Source organism: Styela clava, chromosome 9, assembly GCF_964204865.1.
Source record: "Styela clava chromosome 9, kaStyClav1.hap1.2, whole genome shotgun sequence".
NCBI classification, from domain to species: domain Eukaryota; kingdom Metazoa; phylum Chordata; class Ascidiacea; order Stolidobranchia; family Styelidae; genus Styela; species Styela clava.
This window is the reverse complement of record NC_135258.1, coordinates 2,415,605-2,434,486: the sequence shown is the minus strand read 5'-3', so window position 1 is coordinate 2,434,486 and position 18,882 is coordinate 2,415,605. Positions and strand designations below refer to the sequence as shown.

The 18,882-nt window shown below is 35.9% G+C and overlaps 1 protein-coding gene across 1 annotated transcript in view; it reads right to left on the bottom strand.

Moving 5' to 3' along the window:
- Positions 1 to 18,522, bottom strand: part of LOC120340106 (NACHT, LRR and PYD domains-containing protein 1 homolog) — a 31,432-nt gene extending 12,910 nt beyond the window's left edge. Inside the window, exons 1-6 of the mRNA XM_078115813.1 lie at positions 18,390 to 18,522; positions 17,942 to 18,091; positions 14,863 to 14,952; positions 13,291 to 13,392; positions 7,747 to 9,222; positions 7,139 to 7,449 (exon numbers count right to left, since the gene is read on the bottom strand). Coding sequence (XP_077971939.1) covers positions 7,139 to 7,449; positions 7,747 to 9,222; positions 13,291 to 13,392; positions 14,863 to 14,952; positions 17,942 to 18,091; positions 18,390 to 18,441 — 2,181 coding nt within the window. The 5' untranslated portion in view covers positions 18,442 to 18,522. The remainder of the gene's footprint in view (positions 1 to 7,138; positions 7,450 to 7,746; positions 9,223 to 13,290; positions 13,393 to 14,862; positions 14,953 to 17,941; positions 18,092 to 18,389) is intronic.
- Positions 18,523 to 18,882: the final 360 nt, after the last annotated feature.

The following is an 18,882-nucleotide window of genomic DNA, read 5'->3' as shown; positions in this document are numbered from 1 at the left end:
GCACTATTCGGCCAAATTCTGACCAAATTCAGGGATGGCATCCCTGACCTACATGTTTCTACCAGTGTATGCATATATATATCTATCCGAACACAACGACATATACAAATTCATTCTCCCTCTCCTTTTAAGCATGAATCAAGAAATACTAGTTTCCTCACCAAGCCTGAAAGTGAAATCGAGCCTGAACTTGTATTTCATGGGAACTGTGAAATTTTTCTTTTGTTATCATAGTAGTAACAGCATTTAAAATCAAATTTACTACATACACTAATGGCCACCCACATTCTCTTACTCTCTTCATTATAGAGTCTTTATATTTTTGCTCTGAACAAGACCTTAGGTACTGTATTTTTAATTTAAATAGAGCGATAGCTGTGGTGTAATATCTCACATCTAAAGACTGTCTAAAATAAAATAATACTGCAGTATCTATTTATATGATGCTTTGGTCAGAGCCAAAATAGTAAAAGTGCCTGATAACTAAATATGGTACTCCTGAAGTATGCGCACCAAGATGTCGCATAACCTGAACCCTAATTTGGTACACTACCTGAGTTCAGGTTGTGCGACATCTTGGTGCGCATACTTTAGGAGGTCTCTAAATATTGATGTAATGGCCGAACAATGTAATTCACGCCGGGTGTTTCTTTTTGCAACCAGCTTAAACAGTGTTACAAAAAAATGCTGCCAATATGTTGGAAAATTTAGTAATTATCCTTCTGTATCTCAAATTTGGTGAAATTCGGTAATCAATTAATCTCAGTCATTTATAAGTTAATTTTTAAACATGAGTATGAAAAGGAAGTTGAATAACAGATTTTTAACTGAATATGGGAGGGAAAATATCACAATACATGCTTAATAGGTCTGCAAGTTGTGTCGGTGACAATCTAAAACGGTATTTTTTCCCTATATCACGTTTTCCGAGATGAGGAGTTTGAAATCTTACACTAAATGTATATACAGTAAGATTTTTGCACGTTATACTTTATTTGGTGGTTTGGCTTCATTTGGTGTTTGGACAATAAAGTGTTTGTTTTGTATTGCACTAATTACCTATTCTTGGCACTATTGTGGCCCGCGAGGCCGACAACCTTGGACCACCCTGTGGTAGGCCATTGAACCACCTAATCAAGGTTGCTGTAAAGCAAGGGTGTGCAACATTTTTTGTCGGTGGGCCATATAACAAACTTCAGACATCTAGCTGGGCCACCTTGAAGGATTATTACATCCCAATATGTTGTTAACAAGCCTGCAGCAACAAAATACATTAGTGACTACCAGAGGGCCATGCGGAGGGCAATAGAAGAGAATGAAGCTATCGCTTAGCCTTACAGTAATGAATGTACGAGGCAAAAGATTTACTAAAAAGAAAGAGCAAGCATTTAAATAATTTAATGGCATTGCAGCTAATGTTAGATGCTAAATTGACATATTACACATGAAACAGATATGACATAACAATATAGGGAGTCACTCTCTCTCACTGAACTAGTATGGTAAGCCTACTCATAAAGCATAATATACACTTTGTGACAGTCAGTGTCGGTTCACCACCCCTGTTCTAAATCAACATGTTGCAAGCACAATCAATTTTTAGTAAGGACAATCAATAAACTTGTGACTGTGTGTTGCTAGAGTATATGTCATTAGAATTGAAGCAAATACGATGGATTTCAATTTCCAACTTCAAAGGTAGTGGTATCCAAATATTTCCTATAGATTTAAAATAAAATGCACTAATATGCCAACCTTTGAAAGTTATTGGGTCCATTGCACTGCTAAGATACTACATTTGGGCTGATGGCCTTAGGGCCCTTTCCGCCATACATTCTAATTTCTGTACAGATTTTGCTTTCTAAGCCTGTGCTCGGCAAACTGTGGGCCGCGGTCCAATCGTGGGTTGCTGGGCATTTTCTAGCAGATAGGATAGGTTTTACATATTAATCCCGGGGGAGACGAAAGCAGATAATATGGCCTAATCATATGGCGGACCAAGGCCTCTCGCTCGATTAACAATTCCATGTTGGGTATGGGATTAACTAATTAGCCAGTTTCCAAATGCATAGACTTGGCAGTGTAGGAACCCGTAACTGACCAGTGGCAATCTTCTCGCATATAATCAACCTCGCATGGGATTCAAGCATGCGAACACACACAGGATAATCAGAGATGCAGGCGTATCCCTAATACTTATCAGGATGTGCCACACTGCCGAGCCAATAGTGGGCCTCCAATAAATCTCAATTATGACAGTGATACACAAAAAAGTCCTTTTAATCCGACATTACCTATAAATATATTGCCAAATGATTTTTGTTCATATATCAAACGATTATACATACCTTACATATACATGCATTTCAACTAAACAAATTGCTTTATTATGATAATATTATTGAAGCTTACCTAATTGCTATGTCCTTGAATTTTAAAGAAGTTAATAACTTATGCTTTGTGGGATTTTAGAATGTATTCGAAATTCCAGATTCGAAAATATTTTTTAGAATGTATTCAGAGTAGTCCAGTATTCGGTTATGGCCATTTTTAGTCTGTATAAATAATGTGGTTCATCATCCACCCGTTCAGTTTTTAACTTTTTCAAAAAAATATGTGCGGCCCGCCAAGATTTGTAACACTTGATTTTGGCCCCCGAGCGACAAAAAGTTGCCCCTGCTTTAGAGATTGCGTGTCGCAGTGACTCCATAGCTTTTTGCGATTTCGGAGCTGCGTACAGCCGTGTTCGAAGCGACTTCTAATGATCAAAATTGGAAGGCTGGTGTATGATCTCCTTTTTGACGCCCGTGCTTATTTTTTACTCTGGGTAGATGGCAACCCTGGGTATGACCCTTCGGTTTTGCCAATTCGGGGAACAAAAAAAACGACACCAGACTGGAAACACACCTGTTAACCAACCCTTGGATGAGCAGTGTAGTACTTATCACACTGTTCAAGCTTCATAACATTTAAATGTTATTTCATCGTTCCAGTTAATAGGTTGTTTAAAAAGATTGGTACTATCTCTCTATGACTCTCTTTACACACAAAAAAAGTTTCAAACAGTTCTTCAATCCTCCCTCTCAAGATTCGAAACTGACTTGCAATTGTTACCAATGAATTAGGAAAAAAATTTTGGTTGAAATATTCTACACAGAAAAAAATTATAATTCTTGAAAAAATTGTGCCGGTAAGTAGAAGCCTTATAGCAGACAACAGCTTCAACTATTTATTCAAAATTTGAAACTGGAAAAATACCACTCCGGAAGTATTCGTACCAATGTGGGAACTAAGAAAGGTAAAGTATCCTAAGGAATAATGCCCTGTTACGAATACTATGAGAGCACCAAAACAACAAAAAGAAAAAATTTCCAAAAATTATTCAACATTTGATTGTAAAGACTCTTTACATGGAATACAAGGAAAACATTTCTGTAATAGCACCAGCACTATAAGATAGCGCCAGATTGTGTTATAATAAAAGTTTTATGTTGCAATGCCCAAAAAAGGGGCAAAATTTCAAAAAAAAATATGATTATTTTCAATGTGCATGTTAAAAGCTAATAGGGAATCTAGATAAATCTAGCTGGAAGCGAAAATATTTTTTTGCCAACCTGCATGGGGAAAAATGTGTCTTGAGTCTCTAAAATTTTAATTGTCACACATCCCTGTCAAAATCTTGCTGATTAACCAATGTTAAGAAATTATTGTAGAAAATTCAGTATCTCCATAATAAATTAAAATTTGGTGTAGTCATTAGACCATTCTGTCCCTATTTTTAAAGCATTGGACTTATGATTTTTATTCAGATTCACGGACCAATACTCGTTGAATATGATATTATCCAATAGATATTAGCAATAATTTTATATTAAATTATTTTATGGTATGGCGGGTGGTGCATCGAGCTAAGCATCAGAAATGCAGTTGCCACCGCCCCTCTGATTACTCTGCATGTGTTCACAGGTTCGATTTCTGTGAAGATAATTAAGTGCTAGAGGATTGCAAAACCCCTCAACACCGTAGGGGTGGATGAGGTAACCGCTGGTTGGTTACGGCTTCCTCCACCATCAAGTCCATGCATCTGGATATAAATAAATGGCTAACTAATCTTATACCCAACATTGAGTGGTAATCTAACAAGAGGCGGTGGTATAACATATCATCTAGACATACTAAACTAAACTCCTAAACTGTTCTGGGTAGCTTTTGTTGAACTCCAACATTTTAAACAATTAAAACCAGAGTCCTGATCTGGATTATCTGATTTTGTGCAAGTTTATAGAAAATCTAACAGTCTTCAATTGACAGAGTATGAAGTTTTGTTTTTATTTATATATAACGACATACAATATTAAAGTGGTATCAAGTTATCAACCAGCAACTCTCTGGGTGCGCCATTCGATAGTTATAGAAACATAAGGATAAGATTATGATGGACAATAGAGTATGAATATCAACATTGGCATAAATATACAGCTTAGAATTTTGAGGTTTGTCACAACAACATTTTCACAAGCGGAAAACATCTTGAACGCTATCACACAGAAGTACATACAATGCAAAGCAAGCAATGCTTTCAGGTAAACATTAAGTTTTCTATTAAATGGGATATAAGGTATAACCATCATTGACTATACATAGTTACTACACATAGCTTAACTTGGAATTTTAATACCTGAGTGAACTATAATAATTTGTACATGTGAAGGAAAGACTTCATGACATACGAATGGTTCAAGGACTTTCAAACCCCTGTAACTGCTCCTATGCCTATGACTTATCTTTGAGAGGACTCACTTTTATCACTTAAGTATGATCAATTCTTAGGCATAGCCCAGGGTGGTCCCAGGTTGTCAGCTTCGGAGGCCAAAAAATTATTTTTGCATTTGTTCACAGGCCACAATAATGCAAAGAATGAGTACGGTAAGCAGCGCAATATGAAACATATACTTTTTTCGCGTAAACACATTGACCATTATTTGTGATTTATCAAGCTAAAACATGGGAAAATCACCATAAAACTTCATTAAACATGCAAAACACTTCCTAAATCAACATTTAGTATAAGATTCCAGGTTCTTTAATAATAAAAGTGCTTTTGCTAATGTAACATTGATAAGATTCCCAAGACAAATTCTCGTCGAAAAATGCTCATTGCTCGCAAGATTCCGAAATAGATTGTAGATTGTATTTTTTGGCACAACTGGCGGACATATCAAGCATTGTGGTATTTTTCTTCTCATATACAGTTGAAAATCTGTCTGAACTTTCTTTTCAAACTCACAATTATAAAATAACTTACAAATAACTACAGTTTGATTGATTACCAACTTTTGCCAAATGTGAGTGTACAGGAGGGTAATTACTAAATTTTTCAATACAGAGGTGGCAGTTTTTGTAACACTTTTTAGGCTGGACTATGTTGTTAGGTTCGGCCATAACAATAATATTTAGCTTTCAGTAAGAATACCCAACCTAGCCTAATAGATTCGCCATTCGATTTCTAGTCTTCTATGTTGCCTATATTGTTAGCATACATTCCCGTTTGAAAAGATATAAAGCTATACAACAATTTAGACTAGCTGACCACATTATTCAACTTTGCTGGCTATTGTACCAGTCAATTTAATGACATTAGTGATGTGACAATATGTTAAACGATTATTCTGGTTATTTTTTTGACTAAAAAACATCAAATGATTTTTAATTACATTCCAGCCAATGCTGCAGGCATGATAATCATGCTGCAGGCCGTGGTTTGGACCCCCATGGCATAGCAAGTCCCTCCATCACTTCCCCTTCCCAAACTTTCTCAAGAAGATTTTGCGGCATTTGCAGTGAAACACAAACTCGCGAGTTTTTTCAACACTATTCCGACTATACGGAAAATCTCATCTTGTATTTTGTCATCATATTGGTGAGAGCTGAAAATACCGCCTCACACATGTAGGCCAATGCATAAGACAATAAAATTTTAATTCTGCATGAAACTGGTTCAAGGCAATTTTGGGGGATATGATAATAAATTCATTCAACATCAGACGCGATTGACCACTTAAAACATGTCGGCCACCCATGGCTCAGTCCAATGGTTTTTTGCTTTTTTCAATTTCCCCAAAGTGTCTGAAACAGAAAAAAATTTCTCCTGCTTTCCCAAATTAATTTTTGTTATATGCTGAGAAAGTCTGGACGGTTTTATTGCTACATAAAGTTTTATGATACAACAAACGCATCGTTGCAAACCAGAATAAGCCATATTGGAGGTAAAGCTTACTACATTGCCTACATTTTCGCTTTGCAAACTCATTTTGGAGCTTTGAAACTAAGGCTATTATAATGTTTCAATCTAAATCCATTAAATAAGCTGCATTGATCACTGTCTTCGATATTATCAACTTACACAACACAATGTCAGACACTTCATGCATCGCATCAGGCTAGATTTTAGCAATTCGAGAATTTAGGTATTAGATATGTAAACTAGTTATTCAATGACTCAAGTAAGAAAATGAGCCAATTTTGTCGCAACGTGGAGATGGTACCAATTTGATATCAGTGCTCCCAATCGCCCAGATACACAATCAGGGGTCTCCAATTGGCTAATTTGCAGTCAGACCCCCCAGTTGTCGCAAACAACAACCGCCCTTATGAGGGCAATTTTGCCCTCTCTGCTTCAAACGAACCAATCAAGATAGATTGAATAACTTCGACAGCGAAGTAAGTTTGTGGAGACCTTCTTTAAATTATCAGTGGCAGCTTGTACCTGGTCTTGTTTGGAGTGAAAAGCACGAATGAGTCAGTGAGTGTGAAAAAAAATTAACCATTCCAATATTATGGGCGAGCTACGTCCTTGGACTCATCGCATATTGCAACCAAAGTGATTTCCCTGATACTATAGCGAAGGGAAAGTTAGTCTGAGCCAGTAAACTTTGATTTTAAATCAGACCATTCATCTTTGCGTAGAATAATAATTTATAAAAAATTATTTTTATTGTTATGGGGATGAGTACAAAATAAGAATTGATTTTTTCATTAAAAAAATTTATTTTGAAAATCATGCACATCACAACCAATGCTTGAAATTATGATAAAATATTCCAATCACAATCCACTAAGTTTAGAACTATATGTTTACCTTTAAAGAAGAACCATTTAGATTGTACTTCAGGATATGAACCAACTCGGCATTGAGACCACAATTGACGAGGCGAACCTGATCTAGTTGGCTGCAACGTCGCATAACCGATGACATTGCATGCATTCCGACTGTAGTGAAGGATGTGTTAGAAAAATTGATGTCCTTGATGCAGGAACGAATAAGATCGGTGTCATTAGCTTCGTATAATGTCGCAAACAGCTCCAACTTTTCATACAATTTCATTTTTTGACTTGATTGAGATTTGAGAAATTTTCTTAGAACCTCTCTTTTATCATCTTGTCTGGCACCTGGTAATTATAAAAGTATTATGATTACCATATATGGTAGACGCAGGTTTGAGTTGTGTGGGGATAATTTTGGACATAAGGCATAATTGGACTTCGCAGAGTTATAGAGTGAAATAAAAAGTATCTGCTGATTGGTCATGGTTTGGTCATTCACTAGACTAGAAGGCCACAATTCAGTACATGATAAATCCTCCTTGTTGACTTTTCCTTCAAGTAGTTAAATCCTAGTTGTCAAACTAATTCAAAATTGGTGTAAAAGACATGATCACATGAAATATTACTTATAAGAAATATTACCAGAAGAAAGATTTGTTATGAGACTGCTTTCAATATCAGGATTCAGAATGATTCCACTTAGAAAACGACGAACAACTGCCCAATGATCGTCTCGAATCTCAGTTTCGATAAAGGTGCGAAACGTAGTAGAATCCATGCTTGAAATATAGAGAGCGGATAATACTTCTTGAAAGATTTGATGGCTGAAGAACATTAGATGGTCTCCTTCCATGAGATGCTGGTTGAACATATTTTTCCCAGGTACCTTGATGACAAAGTCCTGAACCTCAAGAGGACTAAGCTTTACTTTTTCGAGATCCTTGATTGTGAAAATGACTCGATTTTCTTTTGTGCCTTCGAATGACATTTGCATTAGTTTCTGGAGTGTTTCTTCAATTTTTTCCTTTTTACGGGCATGAGCGGATCGTATGAAGATGTGGAGGATTTGCAGCATTACCTCAGTCATAGTATCTGGTGGATTATCTGGGTTGTCCTTGCAAACGATTGCATTGAATATTAGAAAAAGAGGAACAGATGATAACGGGATAAGTGCGGGCGACTGCATTGTTAATTTCTCCCAAGCTTTTTCACCGCTGTCTCCTATAATTGCAATGAACAAACGCTTGATATCATTTTGAGCCAGACCAGCAAGGGCAGTTATGAATTGCGGCCTCAATTCTGATGGGAGTGATGCCACTCTGAACTCGCGCGAAGAAATCACGATCGTCATGTCAGGAAAGAGATTGCCTGTTATGATATTGTACATGACAGTTGCTGTGCTAGATTTATCAGTATATTTCATCTTGTTGTGTTTTCCCAGAAGACTCCAAGTTGCTTGATCAAGTCCGTCAAGGAAAAGAATTGACTTTGATTGATTTTGTTGCAGCCGTTCATAGCCGTCTTTCAATTCTTGTGGTGAGAGTCCTGAAGCTTCTTTCCCAAAAAGAAGTTCACATGGACTGATGGCTTCATCTCGTGTAGTTCCTTTCAAAACGGGGATATCTTTGATGTTCAAGTGATGAATAAATTCAAAGCGATGTTCCAGCTGCAATGCTTCATCGGCTTGGGCTTCTTCTCCTAATTTGTTTATGATATGAAGTGTTCGTGCGAGGCGTTTCATACTTGTTGATTTCCCGCCCCCTGCCTGTCCCAATATGGCAATATACCTGTATTTTTTGTTGCCTAATTGTTCTATGAGTTCATTCTGAGAAATAGGTTTTCCAACTTTTTCTTCATTTGCTTTAACAGTGAATCCAGTCTCGATATTATATTGCCTAGTCTTGGGGGCCATTTCTCCTCTGTAGAAAAGTGGCACTTCTCTTAGTTGGGGATTTACTTCAAAGTCCGGTTCGTTTAAGTTTAGCTGTTTGTAATCTTCTGTGATGTTCACCTTTGTTTGCGCAAAGGTTCTCTTGTTGAAATAATTGATGAATTTTTTCCATTGCTTTCTTTTTTCCTTTTTCGCCTTTTTCCCATTTCCTTTTCTTTTACGCTTTCCTGAATAAGGTTTGAATGCATTTAATAATCAAGTGAAATGATGTTGTTGGTAATAAATTTTTATTATACACAGGTCTATACAAATATGTGCCTCGAAAAAGTCAATAAAATCAGGTATTTTGTGAATGTTCTGAATCTGTACTTTGCGAATTTGAACGGGTCCGGAGAAATAAACTTATTTTCTGGTTGTTTATGATGATGCAAATGGGCAGCCTTCACCCAGCATTTAATTAATTATATAAGAAATTGTTTGTTCCATCATCTATCAAATCCAATATTGGAAACTAATTATATTTATATAGCAAGTTTATGACTTGCCCCGAGATTGATAGATAAAAAATTGCTCGCCGTAATAATAGCAAACAAATTTTTGGGTCACGTGTCGCTCGCTACCTCTTACCAGACCTAATTTGGATTCTATTTTGCATGCTTTATTGCAAAAACCATGACTACTACTGCATAGTAGGCTGGAGCAATAGTTCCCAACAGTGTTCACTATTAGCGCACTTTTTTGCACTTTTGCAACTTTTCTTAGGGACTGCGAAATAGCACTTTTTTCCGATTTTGAATGGCAAAAATTCAAAGTTGACAATTATTTTCGTGCGAGTATGAAGTTGACAAATAAGTTGCCTACTAGTACTTTTGTAACCCAATTTTGAATTACATAATAATATTTGCTGGAATTCTAACCTATGTGGTGCATACATATGAGATAAAGCTTTCCCATTAACGGCGAAATTCTTGTTTATAATATGATTATTATACAAGCCCACCATTGCGCTTCTCCCGCAAAAACAGTTGGCGGCCTCTATGAAACCAGACGTCCAATACAACGCAGTGCGTTTCTTCAAACGAGAGTGGTCATGTGACTGTCAATGATATCGATGAATTGTGACCAAAGTACACGATTTTCAAGTGCAAGTTTGACAGGATTTGTTTTTTCCTCAGTGCAGTGAATTTATTGGAGCCATTCAAAAAGTTCTGATACCCGATACATTCTTTGTAACGAATGTAAACCTAGGCCATTCTTTTTTGAATTAGAAGAAACTTTTAGCAGCCTCTCACAGATTTGCGAAATCACCAAATACATAGGTCGTATTAACAGCCATTTTATTGTAACCACGAATGTCAAAAGCACGTGCCATTTTGCGATATTTAATATTATCTATTCATTCTCTATAAATCGTACTTTTGACTAGAGTCAAAAATTAAATGCAACTATTTCTCACTGATATGCGAGGTTATGATTTTATTGCGGAGAATATTTGTGAGTACGGTATATCACTGGACGGAAATATTTTGCACCCCTGCTATTTGCAAAACAACGATTCGCTAAAGTTGATTGATCGAATACACAGGAAGCATTTATTTATCATCTCACTGGCCAACATCGGGCGGAATTGTACGATCATGTTGTCTTCCTTGAATAATAACTTTTTTAATTAATGTTTATATTTTACATCTGTGTATTAGTTAGGATATGTTCTTGTTGGGTTTTCATTTATTTCAAATTAGAAATTGTCCCGGATGCTCAAATAGGTGTATAATAATAATATTATAGTAAAATTAAATACCGGTAAGTGCTTTAATCGTACAATATACAACTCCGTGAGACGTCTGTTAAATACATTCCAGAGCTTCGTGTAGCTCGCCTCCCTCTGTAGTCGTTTGGTGAATATTTGATATGCCTATTTCAAGAATATACTTGCTAATCTTCGACCACTATTTAATTCGCAATCAGTTGTAACCACGTAACGTATTTTTTTCATAAATGAGGTATTTCCGGAGAGAAACAAATGTGAGAAATAAAAATTGTGAAAATTAATTTCAAGAGAAAAGAAAAACTCGTGAGTATCAATGGTGTTACAATCGTTTATATGCACAAAAACATCGATTAAATGTCCATGAAATGTGTGAAACTATCACTCCTGTAGTTCAATGTAAATCTTTTTATTGTCATCCTATGAGTCCTACCTACACGTGATTAGAGACGGGCAAAATCGGATTTTTTCTAATGGAATAATTTGAATATTTATTTTTATTTAATAGAAACTCGCTAACGACTGAAAACTCGGTAACAATGCGGAGTTTTCACATCCTAATTATTGTTGCAGTATATTTTAAAGCACTTTTTCACAAGTAATAATTCTCACGCAGCGGCGGACATTGAAGTTATTTTCATATTTCAAGCCGAACTATGAGTTCATATGAGCGAAAATGTTGAAGACACTTAAGTAGTGAATTCATGAACCTTTTACTTTTATTTTGACCTCATCGTCTGGTTCGATAACAGTTTGTGAATTACGGTCCGAGTTTTTAGCGAACAATATTATCATTACTGACCCCGTGATGAAAATATTTATAAAGCTAACAGTAGCTGACTTTTTATGATTGCAGTTTCTATCGTTTCTGTGTTATTTTCGTATTAAATGATAAATAAAACACTTTGCAAAATCGTCATTGCGTGAACACTCAGTGTTGCTTCGAATTAAATATACTGATTAAATAAATCGGCAATGATAGCAATTCTACGTGGTCAAAATAATATTCCCGCCAAAATCTCTGGAAATTTCCATAGAATACATTATTTACCTGTCTTACTTTATCTGGATTGACGTTTCTAAACGTAAAAACGTCTTTGAAGCGCTTGAATTGAACAGATATGATAGGCGCAGAAAGAAAAAACACCACAACTGAAAAATTTCTCATTTTTATCGTTTCCGTCTGTTAGCGACAGTCGTAGCACTCGTAGGTGAATTCTTTCTCGTCACTCTTACTTCGAAATTAATGTTAATAAATTTGATCTTGCTTTTTAATGGCGTGATTTGAATTAATGAAAATGATAGGAAGTTTGAAGAGAAGGTCTTAAATTAGGTATAACAGTCCTTTTATGACTATTATTTTATTGTCAAGTAGGTCAACCTATCGCTCAAAATAGCGGGATGCCGACTTTCATAGTGAATTTGTGTAATCTGTCAAAGAAAAAATAGGATGAAGAAACATGACGTCAATCCATATCGGTGACCGGGGATGTTATTTAGCACATACTTTGTACAAATGACCACCTCTCTGGCTATGGACAGTAGTAACTAATATCGATTGCTGTGTGTATTAATCGCTGTCTGTTGGAGGAAGGAGTAACAAAAATGTGCGAGGCATTGCTGTACACGGAAAGGAGTACCGTTCGCAACTGACATGGTTGGTTTGATTTCACAAAGTTTTGTTCGCGACAGGTGTCCTTTGTTACCGATGAATTCGCTTGTTTTAAACAAGGGTTTAAACAAACTCGGTTAACAGAGCGGCACCTCTTTAATTCGCAATATTAACCGAAGAAGCGCTTTTTCGAGTATCTATGCTGTTTGAAAAGAATTTAAGCAGAAACTAGGGCACCTAACTTGCTAAAATCGGCAAAAGCACTTTCGCACTTTTTTTTTCAACTGCGAAGCACTTTCGCACTCATAATTTCCTTAGAGTTAACACTGGTTCCCAACCTTTTTACCTTAGCGGACCAGTGACTTCAAATAAAATTACCTCGCGGACCGGAAACAAAATATTGAACTGACACAAATCATGAAAATAAAAAAAAATGGATGTGAACGGGTCTTATTTATACCGTAATATATTTTGCTTGTGTTTTTGACTGCACAAAACATTTTGATATTATAAAATAGGAAGAGCGAATTATTATATACAGTTTTTGGCACACATGGGAAAATGTGCAACTGAATATTTTCTTTGTGAATAAAAAACATCCTCAATATGTACTTGGTGATAAGTCCATTTCTGAAAGTAATTTAATATGAAATCGCATCGCAAAGCTATGCAGATCCGGTTCGGTGGAGTGGACTCGCTGACAACGAAGCAAATTTTTTCGCGGACCGGCAAGAAAAACCGCGGTTGGGATACACTGAGCTAGTGCAGTATTGCATTGATAGCTTTTCAGCGTTCTCAAAATTCAATTTTTGAAATAGTTAACCTGAAAACGGTAATAAAATGTGAGAAAATTGGAAATTACAAGTGTGTCAATCTGCATAAACGAAGCACTAATAGATATGATTATACACTTACTTGATGGTATAGGCGCCACTTCATAGACCGGACAAGGAAAATCATCTGAGGCAAGTTTGGTATCAGTGGATCCCTTCATTCTTTGAACTCTTGTAGTTTCATCTGAAGTAAATTATAAATATAAACTCAAATAGTTTTTTGAATTACTGAAAATATTATAAACTCATTCTGATCAAATGGAGGCAAATTTAAACAAAACATTTCTAAGATAGAGTTAAGACATAGAATGTTCAGAAAAATGACCAAACTCTGGCCTGTTTTTATTTGGAAATGTTTGAACCGGTGTAAACAAATTTAAATCTAGATAATTGGGAAAGTGTCAGACGCTATGTACGTGAAACTGTCAAAAAAGTTGGGGGCTTTGAAACTTGTTAGGAGGTCCAAAGCATGAATTTTGCTGAGCGTTGAAAATGCAGTCGCCACTTCACCTCTGATTACCCTGTGTGGGTTCAAATACAGCGGTGGACAATTATATGCAAGAGTATGGCTGGACTTCGCACAGGCTTCGTAGGGTGGTTCATGTAACCGGTGGTCGGTTACGATTTCTTCCATTTTCAAGTCCATGTATGCAGGCCAGGATAAGATTTACATATTCATCCAGAGGAAGAGGAAAGCCGATAAGACGGCTTAGTCATATGGCAAATCACTTCCTCTCGTCCGATTACCAGTCCAGGTCGGGTATGGGTAGGCTTACCATACGCCCCGCTTTAGGCGGGACAGTCCCGCTTTTTAACGTTTTGTCCCGCCGTCCCGATAAGTCAGCCAAAAGTCCCGCTTTTCCAGCATAATACACAAACATGTTCTCGTTACTGTTGTTTCTGTGTAGCGCAGCGCTAGCCTCCTAACTGAATGTGAATGCGTTCGTTTCCCGCTGATTCCCATTGATGGCAGACGTATCGCATGTAAAACCAATACTAATTACTCTAAATTCGAATTATTTGTACCAGTATCGTTAACGTCAATTCCTTCCTATTTTTCGAACTGAACCCGATATTTGGACAGAGAATATGCGTGTGAAATTTCGATAACAATATGGTCAATAAAGACAGCCGAGACAGCTTTAAATGTAGGAATGTAGGCCTATGTAGTAAAATCGGAAAATGTGAAGCTATAAAATCACAGCTAAGGGGTCGTTGTCTTTCGTGGCGTCCCGATTTGAAGTCACAAAAATATCGTAACCCTAGGTATGGGATTAGTTAGCCAGTTGTTTGTTTTGGGAAGCATGGACTTGATGAAACAAATAACTGGCTAACTAACCCCATAACCGGCATGGACTGGTAACCAGACGAGAGACCATGGTTGTCATATGATCGAGTTGTTTTATTGACTTTCCTCTACCCCTGTCCTGTCATTTACATAATAGTCATAGTGGGCGTATACAGGATAAAGAAATATTAGTCTTTTCAAAAAGTTCATAAGAACATCCATGACTGATTAAACTGAGTTTCAAAAGCAGTCTCCTACACAACAAAAGTTCAAATCATTTATATTCATGACTTCTGAATGAATGCCTGTAATTTGGCTTTATATTTATTCATAATAAAAATACTTGACATGATTCGTGATTCATACCTGAAGTCGATGGCATTTCTTCTTGCATAGTTCTGGGAGAAGCTTCATCAGCTTGTACTTGAAGTTGTGGTGCAGCTTGAGGGTGCAGAGCTAAAAATGATTAGGGTAAGTTTTGTAAGCTTATATTGAAACTAAAGTTGAAAATATTCTGCTTCTGGTCCAGAGTCGAAGTCGAATGCTTAATTTGAATAGTAGATCAGTTTTCATGGCCATAGTTTTTGTCTAAACGGCTAAAACAAAAAATAAATGTGGTTTACCAGTGAGGGGCATGAGATTGGTCCAATTTAAAGGTTTTTTATCAATTTTGTGAAGTTGGTAAAATTTGGTGGTTGATAAGTGTACGTACACAATTTCGATTTTGTATTTTAAATAATAATTCAAGAATACAAGACTGTATAATTATCACCACAGATGGGTGTTTGGTGTCAAATAAAATGGAACTGAACTTTAAACAAACAAACGCTCATAGTACGACTGTAAATTCAAAATTGTTAACTGTTTGTCATGTGTAACCACATGGTGTCAGATTACTGGGACTTTTTTATGACTTGACTTGGGGGGACCCAACGATGAAAAGTAAATGCTAATGATCAGGCGCGCAGCCAGGATTTTCAAAAAGGGGGGGGGGGGTTCAAAATCGGTAATTTCCAGTGCCGTCTGTAACAATCACCACGATCACGCGCTCGTTACTAAAGCCGCCTTTTCAACTTCTGTCGCGTAAAATATTCAATTCATGACAACTATGAGATTCTAAAACGTCCTTATATTTTGATTTAATTGTGTCCAACGTAAGTCGCGGTTGCGACTTCTTACGTCAAAATAGAAACTTACTGCAGTAAAATATCACAGCGATCTGTGGACATAAAAATATGAGAGAAGCTGCCTGATGTATTTAATTTTGATACGTACTTTTGAATCTTGCGACCTCGTTATCGCCGTTAGTAAAATCTTGATATCTGGTATAAAATCACGTTTAGTACAATTTTACTTCATACAATGAAAATAGATATAAAATATACCAGTAAATCAAAAATACAAATACCGCATCGAAATCCATGCCGAACAGTCGCCACGATTACGCCACTTAAAAAAGCCGACTTTTTCAACGAAAAATGATTTTTCTCTTGTGCAAAGTAATCAATCCATGACCGATAAGGGCATATTCAAAAGGTCCTGCTTTATTAATTTAATTGTGTTCAATTTAACCTGCGGTTGCGTCGACGAAACAAAAGCCTCTTCAAAACACCACGGAATTCCGCGGACAAAAAAATGTGTGGTACTGCTCGATTATATATTGTTTTGATCCTTTTTTTTTTTCTATTTTGCGAATTCCACAAATTTGAGATGTACTTGTAACACTGACTTCGTTTAAATTGCAATGCTGTCACTCCAATTATTTTTAAAGATAAAACCTTTCGGAAAATCTGCTGTAAATTCTCATGGAGTAAAATTTATTTCAGTACAATAAACAATGATCGATATTTTTCTGATTAATTTCTTATATATCATCACAAACCGGGAAAAAAAATCACGTTTTGTTTAATGATAATACGAAAATTCTAGAAAACAATATAAAAGTAATGAACAAAAAGGCAAACCCCGCCCACAATTAACGGTGTTTCGATTTTAGTGACGGTATGTTCCTAAACGGCGAGCAAACATAATGTGTGCAATAGGCACACAAAATTTTGCGATTTTCTATGCCTAGAAAAGCGTTTTTAGACTGTCATGGGACTCAACAAAACTTATATTGTTTGCGGTTTTATTTTCAGTATTTTATATTGCCGATTTTCAATCAAAAAATTTAGATGGCGGATTTACTCCTTCTTTTTTCTTTAGAACCTCGCCGCCGATGAACCTATAATAACTCTCACCGAATTCACAAATCCGTGCAAGTACAAATTTAAAATAATTATCATCTTTATCGTGGCACAAATTTGTGATTTAGACTTAGAGAGAATAAACACCAACGTATAGGCGTTTTTGGCCCTGATGAAAACAATCGGCGATTTTAGCAGAAGGCAATTGCACGCTTTTTCAGTTTTCACAATTCCGTGCGAGTACAAAAATTAATTAACTATCATTGTTACAGTGGCACAAATTTGTGATTTAGAGAGAATAAACACCAACGTAAAGCCGTTTACGGCCTAAATAACAGGCTGATGAAAACGATGGGCGATTTTAGCAGAAGGCAATTGCACGTCTATCAGTTGACACAATTCCGTGCAAGTACAAAATTAAAATAATTATCATGTTTATCGTGGCACAAATTTGTGATTTAGAAAGAATAAACACCAACGTAAAGCCGTTTACGGCCTAAATAACACGCTGATGAAAACGATCGACGATTTTAGCAGAAGGCAATTGCACGCTTATCAGTTTCCACAATTCCGTGCAAGTACAAAATTAAAATAATTATCATGTTTATCGTGTCACAAATTTGTGATTTAGAAAGAATAAACACCATAAACACCAATTTAAGGGCATTTATGGCCTAAATAATACGAGACGTTGATGAAAACTATCAGCGATTTTAGCAGAAGGCAATTGCACGCGTTAATGGCGACTTTTTTAGTTTTCAAGTAATCAGCCATAAGACTTGACAATTGGAAAGTTGTTGGGATTTCCTATAATGCTAATTGGCATAATTACCGTAATGATTATCATATGTTTCATCCATTTCAATATTTTTTGCAGGTACAAGAGAATATTTTTCCAAATGTTACCAGTTTATGATGTAATAAAGTTGGAAATACTACACTAAAATATAGATTACCACATAAAAGCCGACCTGAACATGTTCCTATTGAGGCATCCAAATACCTCAGTCAAGCTTCATGCACAAGCACAACTAAGGTGTCATTTCTTTGAACCCGAGGTTTTGTCAGGTAACTATGTGAAAACCTCACATGTTTCCAAAACAAGGGGTGTTTTGAAAGTTTACATTCAAATTTTACTCTAAACTTTGAGAAAAAAATACTTTCAGGATAAATAATTTATTCAAAATAAAACAGTTATTTATGGATTAAAAAGAAAAACATTGCTTGTTAGAAAATAACAACAGTTTTAAAAAACATACCATTATTGTCATAGTGCACATGGAGGTTCTGAACATTGTCTGCATGAATGAACTCTGCATGAGCTTGCTGAATGTCACCCACTTGAACTATGTCTGCCTGAGCATGAAGCCGATTCACATTGGCTGCATGCAGTTCATTGATTTGTGCATCTGAAAAAAAGGTTCAACATCGTTCATGAATGAACTACATATGATAGATTGCATTCAATAAAACAAGGGTTTTCAATTTCGTTCAAAAATGAAAACAAAAGATTTATGATTCAAACAAAAATTGGCAAACTAATATTCGGAAAGGTTCAGACATAGACATTGAGAAATACTGACACTAGTCAACTAGTAATTTATTAAACACCTGACTTGATATGAAATGTAAACATCACTTCAGGTTTTCAATTACAATCTTGTTCTAAAAATGCAAAATTATCTAATAAATTCTACTGAGCCTCACCTTGAATGTTCACAACGTTAGCTCCCTCTTGTGGTTGGTCTTGATCAGCCATTTTTCAAGAAAATCATTTAAAATGTAATCATAACATGGAGAATATGCCACTGAAAACTATTCAAAGTATGTTAACGATATAATATCTGTTGAACAAAGAAGCACAATTTTTAATAATTTGAGATAAATAAATTTACAAAAACAAAAAAGGTTGAGGTATGTCTAAGTCAAAAATTAAAATGTCATATTCAACCATAACACGCCTTACACTCCCACCATCACAAGGTCTTTCATGTAATCAATTTACAATTTGAGACTTCTTCCACAAACCACAAATGGGCAATGTAGAATAATTTACTATTCAAGAATACTTGAATGAATCTAGAATACCGAATCCTATACTATGTGTTACCAACAAACACAAACAGGCATTATTTTTCAAGACAATAAAATATGAGAATTTTACCGATATTTTTTTTGCCTTGAATATTTCAAAATTTAT